At 33.3% G+C, this 19911-nt stretch overlaps 1 protein-coding gene across 1 annotated transcript; it reads right to left on the reverse strand.

The window, feature by feature from the left end:
* Positions 1-7394: 7394 nt before the first annotated feature.
* Smp_051400 (cytoplasmic dynein light chain, putative) lies at positions 7395-19713 on the reverse strand. Its single transcript, XM_018790629.1, has 2 exons — positions 19287-19713; positions 7395-7670 (listed from the first exon to the last, which is right to left on the reverse strand). The coding sequence occupies exons 1-2, from the start codon at positions 19475-19477 to the stop codon at positions 7592-7594; spliced, it is 270 nt and encodes an 89-aa protein (XP_018646142.1). The 5' UTR covers positions 19478-19713; the 3' UTR covers positions 7395-7591.
* Between the last annotated feature and the right edge of the window lie 198 nt (positions 19714-19911).

Below are 19911 nucleotides of genomic sequence, written 5' to 3' on the forward strand. Positions count from 1 at the left end.
AGATCAATGGTCCCTAAAATGGGAGATGTATCCGACATAATAATAATAATAGCAGGGACTTGGGAATGACACCATGATGTTTTGACTTGAATGTCAAAGTGAGAAAGGTTATCAATATTTTTTCATGAATTATCATGAAAAACAGTTTAGAATGATCGGGTAAACTACAATTCATTAGATGAATGGTGGCTAGCAGTGGAATACAGGACTCGAGTTTCGTTCTAAACATCAATGGGAAAATTTAACCAACCAATATGAAAATGAGTTACATTTTATGAGTTTCATTGAGATCATGAACCGATCAGTGTTAAACCACCACTGAGAACCCGAAAGCACTGGATGGTCGTTTCGTCTGAGCACGGGACTCCTCAACAATGTGCATCCACGATTCCGCACCCAGAATTCCAAACCAGGACCTCCAGTCTCGCGTGAACGTTTAATCTCTAAACCACTGAGCCGACATCCAAATGTTTTAGTACCTAACTTCACTGTTAGCCACATTCTACCTATTCTATTTTAAAATTTTTAATGAATATGTTCTTAGTCTTTCCATAATTCGACATATTTTTGAATAATTATCAGTTACAAATGAGTTATTTCTGTAACCATTCTTACAAAAAATGTATTATAACTTGGTAATAGAAATCATTTTTATTATTTTCATAGCTTAAGGCATTGCCAAATAAACTTTTCTGATTTCAAAAAACTAATACTCATCATTTGTAATTTGAATGTGTAGTTGGTAAAATAGTTATCAGGATAAAATAGTGATTCACCATTTATCTGCAACAGAAATCACTTTCAATCAACTATTTGTATAGTAAAATCGTTTTTCATCAGTTCAGGAGCTTAAATTGAAAAAAAAACTTATGGTACATATTCAGGTTAGAGATTAAATATTTGATACACCCCCAGAACAGATTTTTTCAGAGGAGTGAGGTAAGATGCCAGGACAGTGCCGAAAAACCACATTCTTTCTCAAGAACAGATGGACTACCACACGGTCACAAGGCTGAAAGTTAGGTGAGATTTATAAATGTTAGCTGGTTATCAAAAATGAAGACCAAAGTAATGCCTTCTTTCGAAAACTGTACTACTATAAAATTATTATAAGTAATATAATTATTAAACACGTAAGCTTCCTGGTCTCTGCTTTTCTCTAAAACGAAGCATGAATATTTGAATCAAACAAAAGTTCTATAAAACCACGAGCTTGTTGAAAGTAATTTTTTCATATTCTTGAAATGAAATGTACACATACTGTTCATGGGAATAAAAAATAACACTAAATCAAACACTTAAATGTATTTCTTTTTCTGTAGTTTTAATGAAGTAAATTGATTGAAAATCGTTCAGATACTTTAAATTAAAAACAATTTCCAATCACAAATTCAGATGAGACATTCGTAACTAGTTCAAAATGAGCGCTTCTGGGTTTTCGATAAGGTTTATAATTTACTCATGGTCTAATGAATAATACACCTTCTAAACTCATACTAATTCATTTACAAAAAAATAAAGTGGAGGACAATATCATTGTAAATAGAATCGACCGATAACCTTTGCTAAATAGATTTTGCATGTCCTGAAGCTTAAGTTCTTGTTCAGTCTGACGGTTAAATCTAAACAATTAAGTTACTTGTCAGGTTTGAGTAACAATAAACCTGTATTTATTATTATCATTATTGTGGTGTAGGCTACTTACATCGAAATAAGTAGTATATCATGAGTAAGGAATAGAATATCTCACACCAGAAGATTGAAACGACTAAGAAGAGAAGAACACAAATAAAAAGCAATAGGTGTGAAAATCCAGGAACAATTAAACCTGAGACAATTAAAGAACATTTTGCAAATAGAGTATCAGAGTATGGTTTTTGTATTTTACAAAGAAACGTTGTAAATTGTGCTAAATACGTAGTTGGTTGTCCTCAGCTGTGTTCTCATTCACTACATTATTATTATTACAAATTCCATTTCTGTTTTCATATTAAAGTAACCTTTTGACAGACAGAAGTCGATTGATAAACCAACGGAAATTTATGGCTAAATAAAACACCATGTCTATTTCTTAAAATAACTTACAAGAGATCTGATTATAATAGACTCTTGACTAAAACGCTATTGATATATTTTAGTATTCCTTCATTACATTATGTCAATAAACATTTTATGCTTTAAAGCTGCTATATGCAAAATATTGATTGTAGTTTCCTTTCTCGTTTCTAAGTATTCTTGTTTCTATTGTTAGCTTAAGCTTTTCAGATGAGTACAGTCAGAAAACGACTATTAACAGAATAATTATTATAAGAAGTTAATTTGTAGGAGTATAAAAAGTAAGTAGATTAACAATTTCCTATTTAGAAATCATTATTTTTAAGGGTTTAACTCACTTGATAAAAGTTTTACTTCAGGTATGTAATATTTGTGACTAATCGTTTTCTTGTAACTTTTTTGTTATTGATCCTCAATTAGTTAGCCCGACTGTTCACTTCGGAGTTCAATCATGCAACAGTAATACATTGTTTACAAAAATTTTTAAAGATCAAGTGATCAGTCGAATTAAAACGCCATACTTTGGTCTAAGAATCTTTCGGGAGTTCCTTGAAACGTTTGAAGCATCAAAAGTGGAAGTATTATCTGAGAGAAATTTTAAAAAATAAACTTTTTCACTAAGAGAATACGCTTCAATTGAATTGTTGGTCGAATTTCAATAATCATAATTTATCAAATTGTACATGATACTTGAGCATCATACAGGATTCATACAATGGAGTGCACTGAAAATTTGTTCATGGAGGACAACTGACAGATCAATTACAAGTAAAAAGCAACGTCAGACAAGGTTGCTTACTCTCCCCCTTTCTATTTCTTCTAGTGGTTGACTGGATTATGATAACCTCCATATCTGAGGGAAAGCATGTAGTATGAATGGACAGCTCGAATGCAACTAGACGATTCGGAATTTGCAGATGACCTAGCTCTTCTATCCTATACATACCAATAAATGCAAGTGAAGACAGTTACTGTAACAGTAGCCTATGCATCAGTAGACCTCAACCTACACAAGGGAAAAAGCAAGATTCTGAAATACAACAATGAGAGCATACTGGAAAAGAGACAAGATTAATGAGGCGTTTAATAAATTTAAAGGATATCGGAGACTGTTGAGCAAGAATCCATTCTACTGGTTTGATAGATTAAGAGTAGTCTCATGTGGACTGTTCCTACATGTGGTCGCTGTCTTTGATTTAGCGTCTTTTATTAGCACCGTTATTTAAAACTAATCACTTTAAAAGTAGTGTTGAATGTATTTAAAACTAGTTCTTTTCAGGAGTTATCTGCCATTATATATGTGTTCATAACTTACTAGTATTTATAGTCAATAAGCAGATGAAAAGGTGAAGTAACTATTTTTTTTCATTTGGATGATTATTATTCTCACTAGTTACTGTTTTTCTATTGTTGATTGAATTCGTCTTAGTTCATTATTCGACTGGTTGGTCTTATGTAATCAGTAAATACTCAACAAGTTTCAGAAATAAGATGAATATGTACCAAAAGGACAGTCTTAGTGGATTTGTAATATTATGAAAAATTCACAACTGAATGTATTTAGTAGTTTTACATTCTGTGCCAATACTTTGTGTAACTGTATTGAGTACATTTTCTTGAGTGAAAATTAAGCCTTTGTACTTAAACAGCAGTGGAGTTCAACCAGGCCTGTTGTGAGATAGTAACATACTGAAGACATTGGTGAATGGTTGCTCAATTTCGTGGATTGGTTGAAGTTAGATATTAACACCGTTAGATGCCGGCTTGCTCAGTGGTCTAGAGGTTAAGCGCCCGCGCACGAGACTGTTACGTCCTAGGTTCGAGTCTGGCGAGGCGATACTGTTGATGCGCAATTCTGAGGAGTCCCACAATAGAACGAAACGGCCGTCCAGTGCTTCTAGGTTTTCCATGGTGGTCTAGCTTCAATTGACTCATGATTTCAACCATATAGAATTACTAAAATCTCCACAAAACCCCCTTCTAATAAAGTGTAGTTAGTTAAGTATTTAGATCAAATGTTCCTTAACCTAGTAAACTACTCAACAGTAGTATGAAATTTTAACTGAAAGCTAATCGGCCTCTGAACAGCTAACAATCAACATATACGAGATAAAGTCGTAAATTTACCATTTAGTTAGTTAGAAACTTTATCACAGCAAGTCCCCGATCTCTTATAACTACCCTAGTGATTATGTTTTGATCATCCAAGAATCAAAATATTTTATCTACTGACGTTTATTTTTTGAACATCTTAAGACAATTTATCAATCTGTTTTCAGTGTACCAATTCAAGCCAAGAGTTGCAAATATACTTTTACCTATATATTTTATGGTAAAGGTTTCAATCTATTTTTCTACTGAATTTTTCAGAATGTTTGTTATGAGTAATAATGGTAATAAGTTTAAAATTTTTGATAAAAATTTGGTTAGTTAATCAATTTTTCCGATCATATTAGTCCACAGGTATTTGGAGTTGAACAACACCTTCACATGTAATAGCTTTATAATCGAAGTACACCAAGTCAATCAAATCAGAAGTAAGAAATGAAGGAGTTCGAAGATATATTTGGAAGGCTATCTATATGTTGAGAAGTGTTTGGTCTATTCTGGTTAATGATTGCAAGGGATGCATAGCACGGCGTGCCCATTAGTGATCTGGTGCGGATGCGTCACCGAGCGTCGTCAGCTAGGTGTGTCCAGTGAAACTAATGAGATCAGCGTCAAACATCGAAGACTTACAGAACCATTAATTTCGAAGACTTATTTGGTGCTACAGTTCTTATTTAAAGAGTACTACTTTCTTAAAATAGCATGATGAGTTTTTAGTAGAGTTACCGTATTAATTGTCAGATTATTTGACAAAATATTTTTTAGAAGAACTATTCTTTTTACAACTAAAGATAAACTCTGTGTCACAATATATACTAATCTCTTAGTTCGTGAATCCTTATAATTATTAATGACGGTAATCATGTTGCAAGCCAGCCGATTTCTAAAAAGCAACCTGTTTTGTATGGCCTAGTGTGTATTGATGACTAAGAGAGTAAACGGTCAAGAATAGTCAGCGATACTCAACCTTAGTACTGTAGATCAACATTTAGTATCTTACTTTATTCATTTGGTGCATTAGAAAGACAAACTCTAGCTCGTATACTTAAATATTATAGTCAGACACGTTATTATTGCTTGGCTAGTTTTATATCTGAGTATTAGCGCGGGATTCAGGTTAGAAATAAATGATAAATAGTGTTGGCAAATTACAGCAAATGTGAGAACCAAAATGATGTTTTAAGCGTAACATGTCTTAAACGGGGATAAATTTTAAGGTTATGAAATTTATTTAAAAATCCTCCCACTATCCACCAGTGTCCTTTCCCTGTCAATCAAACTAGTCATTTTAGCCGACCCAGTAAAAGTAGTGTATTTGGTTCGGCAATATCAGTTCCAGTCAGTGTTGTTGTTAACTATGTATTTTTCAAATTGTGAACGTGATTTGATTTTTAGAGATATAATCGTTTGTGTAGAACTCCTGAGAGCTTATGAGAATGTGGCCTTCTGCAATTCGATAATACGAGACATTCATCGAAATGCAAGTGATTTTTATATAAGATATTTTTGCAAAAGGAAGGGTTGCACTCAGGAACAAACAACTTTTCAAGAAACACGAAGGTTTTTTTGGTGTGAATTCCATGGGTCTAGGCAGCCTGTTAATAGTGACTGTGAATCCTCAATATTTGTTCGGCTAGTAGAAGGCTTTTATGAAGTATTCAGATGGTCATTTCTTTATAATCACGAGCTTCTGAGTATCACGGATGAGAAAGACCTTAGGTTTCGTCGTTTGGCTGTTGAGCAGAAGAGTACGATTCGTCTTTTAGCGATATGTGGAGCGGCAGAATTTTTTGGGATCAATTTTGTGTATGAAGATTACAGGAAGAAAGTAACCATCCAATATGTTTTCGACGTTCGAGCACGTTTATTTGGACGATCAAGACTTGAAGGTCAATGTAACCTTGATTATTATCTCTAATAATTAAATGGTTTCGAGACTTTGGCTGCACATATTATTGAGCTTGGAGATGCATCGTGAAGGGAACGGTTGTATGGAATGCTACTTATTTTCAATAACAGATCAAAAAGATTTATCTCTTGAATTTTCCGATATCGTAGATATTGATGATACACACAAGGGCAGCAGGAAGGAAATATCTCTACATGAAATAGTGGCATTAGATACCTTCATGATGGAAATCCCAGTATCATTTGGATTTCTTACCAGAGAAACTTCTGAGCTGGTTAGCAGGTTCTTAGTCTGGTTCCATCGCTGCACCTGTTGCTCTAGGTCCGATTTCCGAATTTTAATCACAATTTCTATTTAATTAAGCTGATCATCCGTATAACAACCCTATAGAAACATCATCCATTTCCTTAGACCAAGAAATGAAAGAAATCAAAGCAGAAACTGGAGCCCATGTGCACCATTGGTTTAGAATCAGGGTTTTCCAACTCTCCTAGGTGGACTTTCCGTGTCCACCAACCCGGTTAAAGCGCCGGACATTCGCTTTTCGTCCTCTCAATTTCGTAAACAACAGTAATACCAGAAGAAGGCAGTGAGTAGGACTTCCCTGTCAGAGGCTATATACGCGTGGCCATGTGAGAGAATTTCGAGAGGGAGAGCGGACTCTCCCCATTCTCGGCCGTACCAGGGCATTTGGGGGCCAGTGTTAATATAACTGTGGATAAAGCTTCCTTCAAAATATATGCATATATAATTTGCTTTACAAGAATAAGGAATGTACATTACGATATCCTCTCTATTTTTTTGTGATTTATTTAAAATGTTTACCTAAGCTTTATTAATATAATGATGAAATAAGATCTATAGAGCTGATGAATATTTCTGTATTTGAACAAGTCATTCATTAAGAAACACCATATTTCACTTACCGATTGCTTGACGCAAACCAATGTCTTGTGGTTTAGTTCTTGATACTGATCAGATTTTTTGTGATGCAGTCACGGGAAAGTAACATTTTGGAAACTCTATTTAGCCTAAAGTTATTTTTTATATTATTAAGGAGAATGGGTGAACGTAGGTTTTATGCTACTTAGTCATACATCGGTAATGAATAGCTTCAAGCTTGGAACAACATTTTATCCGCTGGTGATTTGAGAGGATGACACAGCATTATACAACATTCCGCCTAATGTTATAGGTATTCCTTCGGATCATCGGACCATCTGATATACATTATTGCTTGTTATGTCTGGTGGTGGTCCTATACAAATTATACGCTTTCGATCAACCATTTTCTGTTTATTCAAAAGAAGACTGTGAACATGAAAATCATTAAAATACTTTCTTTTTATACCACTGTTAAACCTTTTTAATTATATAAAATACATTTATACAGAGAGGAATTTAGACTTATCTGTATTTAAATCGTATACAGATAATGCATAATGACAATAAAAATAATGACATCACAGTCTCGTTCTCAAATAAGAGTAATAATTCTTAGTAATGTAGGTCTTCAATTTATTGTGTTCGAAAGACAATCATTGATTTCCCTTGGTATTGAAAGTAACTAAAGTATCCATCCAAATGCGATACATAACTGTAAAGTAAAATGAAAGATTAAATGACAACTGGAATGAACGATTCAGTACAACATTTAGAAACTGTTTATTAATGATCAAATTCAAGTTGATAAATAATTTCGGGGGATACCTTTTTTAACGAGACGGTGATGAATAGTTAATTTGTTCATGTTTATATAGTTTTGACTGTTGTAAACTGTTATATCCCGAAGAGAATTAGGCATGGTAACTTTTGAGAACTATTTATGGACCAATACGGGTAAACATATTTTTATTGTATGATTGTTAACTAACTAAACTATTCATATTCGCGTCCCTCTTATTATAAGCTTTATATTGACCTATGAACTGTTACTGTACGATTTACCAGTCTACCCAGTCTATCAATTACTGTCTTTCACATTCACAGCCATATTTGGCTAAATATTGTACAAATGTTTTTGACTATCTTATGGTACGATGTGGTCTACCTGGTTGGTATATAAACCCAGAACTTTTGAAATAAATGATTCATATCGGAGAGGGTGTTATCAGTGTTCTGGACTAAACTGGCTGGGTTAGGCAGAAAGCAGGACCGACAAGTGCTCTAGACTGCTCGCACGGGTTTTATGCGTCATTAGTCCGATTGATAATTCACTGCTCTCTAATTGGCGGTATTATCACGTTATACATTCACAGGGCACTCAGGCCACATAATATAAAATAAACAAAGTCCAATTATATAAATAGGTCTTTAAATTATGGTCAGATATTGAATGAAGTAATAATGAACAGGGTTCAAACTAGTCTTAAATGACTACTTTTTTCTCACCTACAGTCAAAGGATAATATTGAGTTATTTAGTTTTTAGCTTCGGTAATCCTACGCATTCCTACTAACTAGAAATTTGGTGACTTCATCACAATGGTAACAGTCGATAATATGTGAAAGCCTCCTTGAGGACAGTGAGGAATTTCAGTCCAATATAAAGCAGATAACTGACTGACAGTAAAGTATAATGAGTATGACAATGATTTTTATTTGTTATGAAGTCTCTGTCTTCAAAGTCAGATGTTTCTCACTTTGGAATAAAGATAAATTCTGTGGTAAGTTTCACCAAGTTTCTATACTTCGTGAGAAATATTATTCTTGATTCATTTTTGCTTGGATAAACATTAGAAGTTAGATTTTGATAGACAACTGTTTTATCCTTGTCCAGAACTTCTTATCAGTGCTCAACTAATACCCAAGAGCTTTAATTATAACTGTAGACACAGTTCCCATAGACTACTAAGTATCAATCAATCAGGCCATATTTTAGCCTCAGTCAAATAGGGCTACTAAGCAATCCTTGTGCTATGTGCTAACAATGGATTTCTCTTTTATCCTTAAATTAGATGATTTCATAGGTCATGATTCTTATTAAGAACTTGAGATGATCATTTCTAAAGTTGTAAGGAGTAATGATAAGACTACTAGGTTTGGGAGTGTTTCATTACACAGTGATGTCAGAAATTGACTAAGGTTGGAATACCTTAACATTGGGTCTCTCCATGTTTAAAGCGAGGCCCAAATGTGCCAAGTTTGACCTTGTTTAAAAACTTATAAATGATGGTTGTTCAATGTTAGTAACTTTCCGCTGATCCTTCAGCTGATGCCATTTTGCTCGGGAAAACAATGTTTAATATTCGAACTTTACTATTTATGCCTAAAAATTGTTTGACTTAAAAACCAAGTTATCAAAAAAAACTTGTAATTAGACTGTAATAGAGATTTAGTATGGATGAATTATGATTCACTTTGAACGAACGCTTGAGTCGTTAAACTATTTGAAGTTGATAAATAGAAGACTTATTGATACAAGGAAAATAAAAGTTGTTTCACATTGTATTCTCTAAAATTAAATTGATGGGCTACTGGTTTATAGGTGGTCTCTAGTATTAGTGTCATCTTAACTGGGATTGAGTGATAGCATTTATTGATCAACCGTATTTTGGGACTTTTCTAGAAATGAATCATTAAATCTCGCCTATAAGATATGAATCCAGGACCTACCAGCCTCGCGCCAGAGCACTTAACCGATAGACCATTGACTCCAACCAATCCACTAAGTTGAGCAACCGTTCACTAATTGTCTTCAGTGAGTTCCTATCTCACAACAGACGTGATTTGAACTCCACTGGTAACTGCTTCTCACTAGAACTCCAGGATTTACTTCTCGAAGTTAGTCACTAGTGAGCATATGATTATTATTATCAGAAGGGGTTTTTAGTGGAGATTTCAGTATTTTCATAGTTGAAAGCGTGAGTCAATTGAAGCTAGACCACCATGGAAAACCTGGAAGCACTGGACAGCCGTTTCGTCCTATTATGGGACTCCTCAGCACTGCGCACTGAAAATATTAAATCTCCACAAAAAACCCCTTCTGATAATTATAAGATATATTGTAAGTTATAGTGACATAAGTATACTGAAAATTTATAAGAACTATGCATTTACTAAAATACATTTTCATTAAATACAAATTACTTTATTTATCAATAGATTCTTCTATTAAGTTTTAGAAACCATCGGTTTGATTACGGTCACATGTACATCAATTTACATACCTATCTACAGTGTAATGTCAGATAATATGACGTTTCACGAAAATTCGGTATGAAGTAAAAAACTTGCTTGATATTACATCATTCTTCTGTCATACGTACTGGTTTACGTAAATGTATCTTCATTAATTGATACACCGCAATTTTTCCATTAACTCATCACTTAGTTTAAAACATAGCAAATTATTTATTAGACGTTTCATTAACTATAGTTGTTGAATCAACCTTTTCGATGTATAGTTGGTCTTATACTACACAAGTGTAATAACAAAGGGAATGCTTTTAAAAACAGCTCCAATAGATAGAATTCACTAATCTTGATTAAAAAGTATTATAAGAGTAAACTGATACACAAGTATAAGCCGCTGAACGAAGTTAGGACTCAGAAATATAGTACAAGGATCAGTGAATGATTTCTTGATAAGAATCAAGATGATACTCAAGTTAAAAAGTTAGTAGGTCGTTTCATTAGAGCAGACCATATAAGATGAAATAATTGTTTAGAATTGAGATAATTCTGATGAAGCTGCAGAAGTGTCCTACGGATAGATGCTAATAAATCTGACTACTTCATTTATTTCATTTCGAAGATAGATTTTTCAAATTGTTCAATTCAGGAATAAACAGAAAAAAAGTCATCCATTACTTTATTTGAGTAATATATATAAACCAAAATTTCATGTTTACCAGTGACTGATTGTTGTTTTGTTGGTGTGTACCAAACCGGATACATTTTTCAATAGGATAACTGATAAATTATGTAAAAGAAGACTATTTTCCGTACTAGTTCTGACGGTAAATGTTCATTTCTATCATATCACTAACAGTAAACCTTTTAATAAATATATTTTTATTGTATCCTAATGAGTAGAAAATTTGTTTCCTTTATACTATTTGAACTTGTGTTAATTTAATTCGGTTATTTATTTACTCTCAAAAAGTGACTTATATTAAGTCACGAAACGCCAGAAATACAATTTTTCTACTCATTAAGATGTAAAAAAAAATATATTTCCATAGTTGAAAGCGTGAGTCAATTGAAGCTAAACCACCGGGAAAAACCTGGAAACACTGAACGACTGTTTTGTCCTATTGTGGGATTCCTCAGCCGTCCAGTGCTTCCAGGTTTTCCCTGATGGTCTAGCTTCAATTGACTCACACTTTCAACTATGAAAATACTAAATCTTCACAAAAAACCCTTCTGATAAAAATATTTTTTTCATTAACTTTCTATTCAATGCTCAGTTTATTTGAAATTATCAACTCCAAACTTTGCATTGATATCAGTAAACCTTATACCTTCAATCTACGTATTATTCTCTTTGAGTTCCAGTTATATGTGTACAGTATAAAGCTTTACCAATTCTTGATGTTTTACATTGAATTGTTTATAATTGTATACAATTACTTTGATTTATTCGTTAATCAATCAGTTTGATTAAAAATTATACACATTAATTCAAATGTTATATTCAATTATATTTTCTTCACAATTCCTAAATGACTTGGAAACAAGTACTGTAGTGTGGTCTACTTATATCTATATAAGTAGTATATGGTGGTGGTCAGACATAGAATGTATTTTGGCAGAAGACCGATAAGGAAAGAACTGAAATGAAGCGCAACTGGTAGGAAAATGTATGAACAATGGAATTAGAGAAGATGAACTGATATTTACAGAAGGAACAGTGAAGATTAAGACCATTGGTTGTTATTTTGCAAATTAACTATTTGCTGTATGGTTATCATGATTTAGTGAGATAATCTGTACTTAGTGCTTAAATACATTCGATTGTCCCCCACTAGTGTTCTTGTTCACTACAGTATCATTTAAAGATTTATAGGTTTAGCATGTAACTACCTATTAAGGATATTATGCTATATAAAGTTTTACTTTTGATTTGTAAATAAGATACAACTTGAATAGCATGATTCAAATAATTTCCGTTAGCCATACCTAACCTATGTTATTTAGTCAATGTTTGAAAATTCAATGTAGTAGAAAGTAAACAAATGTTTTTGATGGAGTTTTGTTCTCTGAGCTGGAAGGTTTGGTCAGAGAACAAAACTCCATCAAAATCATCCACCTGAGCTACAGACCTTTTCCACCATCTCAGTAAACAGATGTTTAGTGTATGGTATTTGTATTCAAGACAAGGGGAATATGAAATGAATACAAGTTACACAATAAAGTCCCACTTGTAAATTAATTCAATGATAAAGTAATAGTAGTGACTATTTTGTTCGAGGAAAAAAATTTAGTTTCTCTTTCATTTCATCAATCTTCATAGGACTTTTTATGAATTCCTAAAGTTTATTTTAAAGTCAATCATAAATTTTGTATGTAAATATGTATATATCAACAACCATTTGGCATTAAAATGATAAAAAAAAGTAGCTAAGCAGTTAGATGTCAGTGAGTTTGCTGCTTTGAAGTTTTATCTTAAATTCATTGATAGAAAACTGAATGTCTGATTGATTGCGTTTCATTTTATCCTTAAAAAAATAACAGTCGACAACAGGCAGTTTTTATTTACTGATTTATCAACAAATGTTTTATATAGTTGAGATCATGAGTCAATTGAAGCTAAACCACCACCGAAAACCTGGAAACACTGGACGGCCGTTTCGTCCTACTGTGGGACTCCTCAGCAGTGTGCATCCACAGTCCTGCCTCACGAGATTCGAACATAGGACCTATCAGTCTCGCGTGCGAGCGCTTAACAAATAGACCACTGAGTCGGCATCCAACGGTGTTAATGTCTAACTTCAACCAATCTACGAAATTGAGCAACCATTCACCATATGCATCAGTGAGTTACTATCTCACAACAGACGTGGTTGAACTCTACTGGTCACTGCTTCTCACTAGAACTCCAGAAAATACTTTATGGAGCCAGTCACTAGTGAGCATATTATCATTATCAGAAGGGGGTTTTAGTTAATATGTGATCTGAGTTTTTCTTGAACAGCCTGAAATGCTCTAGAAAATGTATTGATAGTTTTATGTAATTCTAAATTGGTTGAAAGGATTTGACATTGATCGATATGCAAATTATTTGTTTTTTTAGTGTAAATGATTGACAAATGTGAAATCATAATAATTTTTCTTTACTTTTGAATGTCAAGGTAAATGGATGATAATAATATTAGCTAGCATTTTGTTGTATAATGCTTATTTTATACAGGGCTGGTTAACGTTTACTTTGCAAAATGAATAGGATTTTTAGGTATTTTGTCGTGACATAATCTACAAAACAAATAGATTAAGAAAAGAATTATATTCAACCTACTAGATATTACTGTGATCTAATAAATAAAGCAAAGTACATCATAGACTTTTTGGATGCAATGAACACTTAATCCACTCATCTCACGAATGGATCAGTGTTACACTACCATTGAAAACGTAGAAGCACCGTATGGCCGTTTCGTCCTAATGTGGGACTCCTCAGCAGTGCTCACCCACGATCTGCACATCGAATTCGAACCCAGGATCGTCTCAGTGGTCTAGACGTTAAGCGTCCGCGCACGAGGCTGGAGGTACTGAGTTCGGATCCCACGTAACGGATCGTGGATGCGCACTGCCGAGGAGTTCCATACTAGAACGAAACCGCCTCCCAGTGATTCTAGTTTTTGAATGGTGGTGTAACATCTATGTATTTATGATGTCGATCTACGCTCAACTATCTTCACAACCTTTTACTGATACTTAATTTATTTTCTGTTGTCTGATTTGACTTTTATAAGTGATTCCAATTTATGCGCACTTTTCAAGTTACTGATTAAAAAAAATCTCATACAAACAATTGAAGATAGAATTTTTAGCACATCTATATTTCACTGTTTAATATGTGTGCAATATCCAGATCTTCTACATTCATTTAATAAGCGAATGCTGCATGCAAGAGTATAATTCCCATTGAGACTTTCGCTTCAAGCTCTAATTTTCACCTTTCTATTTTCTTATCATTCGGTAGGTTGTGATATACTAAATTAGTTTTCACATAAGACAATATATAAGTCACTTTAGATGATTAAAATGAAGCCCTCAGCAAACGATTACCCTTTATTGAAGCAATAACACACAAGGTGAACGAAAAGAGGTGGATGAAGATGCTAGATATTACACTTTTATTGAACAATGAAAATGGATAGTTATTCTCATACAACAAGCGATATAGTAAACCAACTTCACATTAGACCAATATATATTCACTGTGTAATTTATTCATAAAAACAGTACATGTATATCCATACTCATTACTAACTTTTATTTTACCATAGTTTAAGGCAGTTATTTTCAAGTTAAACACTTAATTTGATATTTAATTTTGTTCATTACATGGAACAATCATAAAGTTCACTTGTTATTGTTTGTCTGAATCTTCCCATTGATGTGTTGGGACTGAAATTGATCAGTTTCTTATTGGAATATGTTCATACTGTGCGTATTGCCTCGATATAGCCTTATTTCACAAGCATTATAAGCAAAGATTTAGGGCTATATCGAGGCAATGCACGCAGTATGCACAAATTCCAATAAGAGACTGATCAGTTGCAGTCCTAAACATCAATGGGAAGATTCAAACAAATAAAACCAAGTGAATATAACTTCACCCTATTGCACAAACAAGTGGCTATCAGAATTCAGTAGTTGAGTGGATAACGCGATGGCGTTTGAAGCGAGCGGTACTGGGTTAGAATCACAGATTGAGAATCAACTTGAAGATGCAGGTGCGTCCAGCTGACGAGTCCCAAATAAGAAAAAACGCGCGTCCTGGAATCCACTACTAGCCACCATCCATTTTTACTTATAATTATAAAATTTGTTTTTCAACTCAAAACAACTGTCAACTAATTTCAAAGTGAGGATCTTCAATACGAACGTCAAGACAGTCCTACTATACGGAGCTGAAACGTGGAGAACCACTATATCTATCGTCAAGAAGGTAAAAGTATATATAAACAGTTATCTACGCAAAATACTCAACATTCACAGGCCGAATACTATCAGCAACAGCGTTTTATGGGAGAGGACAAATCAACTTCCAGCTGAAGAGGAAATTAGGAAAAGACGTTGGAAGTGGATCCTAAATACATTAAGGAAATCACCAAACTGTATCATGAGGTAAGCGCTAACTTGGAATCCGGAAGGGAAGCGGAAAAGAGGAAGGCCGAAGAATACATTACACCGGGAAATAGAAACAGATATGAAAAAGATGAATGTTAACTGGAAAGGATTACCCAAGACAGAGTTGGATAGAGAATGCTGGTGGGAGGCCTATGCTACTTCACGAAGGATAACAGGCGTAAGTAAGTAAGTAAGTTGTTTTCCAACAATAAAAACCAAATTTATTTGTAAAATTAGATTTCCTGACGTTTCATGATTCAGTGTAAATCACTTCTTCTGAAGAAATGATATATTAAAACATATATTATTTTCATTTATAACAATCTACTAAATACTTAATTTTTATTCTAAATCATCAAATCAAACCTTGTTAATGATACTTACAAACTAATGAATAGTATAGTTAACAATAGTCTATTATCATTACAGAAGTTATAAGATGTCTATTATTATTGTTAAATCAAAACAATACCCTAAACATAGAAATGTTACAGCAAGACAGAAAGATTAGTAACAACATTCCACAGCTTAATAATTAAATTTCAATTAAATATGATAAATAATCGATAAAAAACGTTGTTAGCAAATGAACAGTTATATTACTTGTAGACAATCATAATATATGTATTCTTATTCTTATTATTATTAATAGCCTTATTCAATATTATATTTTGGTACAATATAGAATTCTCAGCACGAGGTATTTCAACACGTTTTTTCTTTACCAAAAATATTCAAAAAAAAGGAAATGAAGAAAAACCGAGTCTGCACAAATAATCAAATTGGAGACATGCTTAAGAATATAGGCTAATGACTACGTTAACTCTAACAACCTGTTCGTCACAGAGTATATATGCTGGGTAAGGTATCATAGAACTTTTATATCTTTACTTGCGTGCATGGATTCTAAAGTATTCACGTCTCTCTCTCTACCAGAAGGTGTACATGGAGAAAAATGTGAATGAACGCGATGGTTAATATCTGATAAGATAACACCTGTCAGGAGTTTGCGAGATTTAAGATGTCTATCCACAAGCATATTAATAATGGCCCCAAAAGATCCACCATACACATTGCTGATTGCTTTCACAACTTTCCGCAGTACAACGAAGTCTTTTATCAAAAGCCAACGAAAGAATAATGGAGAACAGTAAAGAATAGTATTTCTTGTGCAGGAATTCACAAATTGTAAGAGTAAATGGTGAGTAATACCAAAAGCATGCAGCCTCTTTATATAGTAAGTTAGACAGAAAACGTTTTTCGATAACAATAAAAAATGAGAAGAGCAAGAGAGATCAGAGGGAAAGGTAACATCAAGATAATTAACCTTCAATACTTGTTTATCAAGGAGTCTCCAAATGCACAAGCATTACGAGATCTCAAAATAGCGTATAGGTGCTACCCATGTCTCAGGCTAAAGTTAACAGTGGATTAAGTAAGATACCGCTACCAACAAACCACCATTCAATACGAGACAAAAACTCATTCATTTCTACGGCATGTAAAGAGGGAGAAATTGGCATACATACAGTGAAGTCGTTCCCATATTTCACAAGTGTTTTCTGTGGAAGATGACAGATCATGCAGAAAAAAAGGAGAGGTGAAAGATTAAATCCTTGTGACACACCTTCATGAGATAGTAGAGACGTTGAACACTTTACTCCAAAGTCTAATGTTCTCTTCCAGAAAGGAAGGAACTTAGCCAATTTGTTATCCAGCTGTCAGTGTTGACACTGATCAACTTGTTAAGTAAGAGGTGTCTTGGAATATAACCTAAGGCAGAAGTATAGTCCAGAAAAGCTCATCGAACATAATTCTTATTCTTTTCTAAGTTGAACATTATATTGTGATGCAGAACAGCAACGGCATCTAAGGCGTCTCGTTTGTATTTGTAAGCAAACTGATACGGATCAATGTGCTCTTTTATTGGGAGTTGAAGTGGGAGTATCAATAATTTTTCCATCATTTTGAGGAAAGGTGAAGTTGTTGCTATGGGTATAAATTTCACATTCTTATCACCATTTAGTTTCTTAGGTATAAGGATCATCTTTATCTTTCTCCACAGTTTCGGTATGAGATTAGTTGAGAAGGATCTGTTAAAGATATTCGTGAATGGATAACATAGAACGTCAGCACATTTTTTAAAAAGGAGGTTTGGGATACCATCAGGTCCTAAACATTGGGATGAATTAAGTGACTGGAGAAATTTTCGGATATCATTTTCAGTGAAACTGGGAACGCAATTATTCTTCAAACCCTTGGATATAGGGAGCATGATGTCAGATGACTGACGTACAAAGGACTTATTTAAGTCACAAACATCCAGCTGGTTATCGCTTCTAATCTGCCTGTCACCTATAAGTTCTTTAAATAGTTTCCACATAGTTGAAGAGCTATTACAACAAAGGAATTTCCGAGTAAACATGGAGTTGAGACATCTAATCTCTAGGTTTATTTGACCATTCAGCTTACAAACTTCAATAGTGTTTTTCTCCTTGTATATTCTTTCTTTTACCCTCCGTAGTCGTTTTAGTTGTGGAGATGTAAGTCAATCAAAACTTAAAAAGCAGGTTTCAGTAGGACAGCAAATATCAAAACAGAATTTAAGATAAAAGGTGATAATATCAGTGGTGTTTTCCAGTGAGTCATCTGAAAATAATTCTCATTTAGTCATACGAAACATGTTTTTCAGATTTTGTATATTTTCTTTTGAGTAATTCCTATATATAACTTTTTTGCCCTGGTGTAATGGTGTACTCTTTCCATGTTTCTCTAATGTCAGCTGATGATAATCCGAGTTTATTAATAAACTATTAAGCATAAGTGGAAAATTTCATCTTTGAGAAGTAAATAAAAGTGAATGTCATTATGTCAAACACGATAGGAATAGGGGACTGATGAATTGAAATCTAATAAATATGAGGTGACAGCTCGTTAAAGCGGCTGACAAACGAATACTGTCCAAAACAAACATTGAATGACCTAGTCAAATATAATGAGGATATGAAGCGGTAATTTTAAGTATTAAATGTATATCTCAACTAGAAGTGTGATAAATCTTTTACTGTATATAAGTTGTGAATAACATTATAAAGATTGATGTCAGTATATCTACCCTTTCATGTACGCTCTTCACACCTATGGCTACTAAATATAACTTTATATTGATAACAAACCCTAAAATTGCCACCTCTATGTTATCAGGTAACTGTTAAGATCTATGTATGGACTGTTATTATATGTATTCTTATTTGTATAACCAATAAGTAACTATATTATATGTATATTCATACTCCTTTAATTATAAGCCTCCATTTGACGTGTTGACTACTATTATACGATATACTACTCCTGAGTTATACCCAAGTTATTAGCTAAAGTCTACCACATCCACAGCCACTTTTTGGCATGATTTTGTTTAATTATTATTTTCTGTTTTATGGTATGACGCGGTTTGGTTTATTTGTGTATAAACCCAGTATGTCTGAAAATATATGATTCATAAAACGGAGGCTAATATTTATGTTCTGAACTGACCCGGCTGGGTTAAGCGAGAAGCTTCTATCTCAAAGGACCGATAAGAACTCTAGGCTGCTTCTACAAGTTTATGCGTCATTGGTCTGGTTTTATAAGTCGGTGTCTCTAATGAACATTATTATCTCGTCATATATTAACAGGCCACAAGCCATAACAGAATATCTTTATATTTACAAAACAGTGCACAGTGTCAAATTCATTAAACGACACGATATTTTCTGTAAAGTTGTATAATCTTTTTGATCTTACAAATCCTAAACTAACATTTCACAGAGAAGGAATGTTTAAGTACTACTTCAAGAAAAGAAAAAAACTAAGTTTGAACTTAGTTAATAATAAAAAAACATTTTATTGATTATCACTGTACTAAGACTTACCAACCAAAATCTTTGCCTAAAACACAGTGCCAAACACCACCATCATATTTATCCATATGTTTCTTAACATAAGCTGCAACATCTCTTTCTTCATCATACTGTTCTGTAGCTACAACACATGTGTCTACAACAATTTTCTGTAATGGTGCTTGCATATCAGTAGATTTCATTAGAGCACGACGATTTTCCATCTTGTTGATTTCAGTAAATTCCTAGTTTTTGTCTTCTGATATCTGATTATGAATGCAATGTAGAAATTGGATAGTTGCCAAAGGCAGCAGCAGCAGCAGCAGTAGTAGTAGTAGTACTAGTACTAGTTCTATTAATCCGTATTATATTGAAATAAATTACTTTAATTTCATACAACAAATAGTTGATGAGTTCACTAACAAAGAAAAGAAAGAAAAGAAAAAAAGAAGAAAAAGCCTTCTCAACAAATTTGTGTGCATCTTATTTTGTTCTTTAAATTTATAGTTACATAAAAATTATAAAAAATTTTCATATTATCTCTTCACTTTTATTGAAATTATCCAATCAAAATCAAGATGTGAAATGTGCATCTCTTTTTCTTCAAATTCTCATGTATGTGTTTATCTGGATATGTAGAGGATGTTACATCTACCAT

The sequence above is a fragment of the Schistosoma mansoni genome (genome assembly GCF_000237925.1).
Source record: "Schistosoma mansoni, WGS project CABG00000000 data, supercontig 0049, strain Puerto Rico, whole genome shotgun sequence".
In the NCBI taxonomy this organism is placed as follows: Eukaryota; Metazoa; Platyhelminthes; class Trematoda; order Strigeidida; family Schistosomatidae; genus Schistosoma; species Schistosoma mansoni.

What these genes read in the sequence shown, in the direction of transcription:
- Smp_051400 (XM_018790629.1), bottom strand. Translation starts at nt 19,477, where the DNA reads ATGGAAAATCGTCGTGCTCTAATGAAATCTACTGATATGCAAGCACCA. An exon ending in TTAGGCAAAGATTTTGGTTG is followed by an intron (nt 7,671 to 19,286) that starts GTAAGTCTTAGT and finishes TTTACTTTACAG; the next exon opens with TTATGTATCGCATTTGGATG.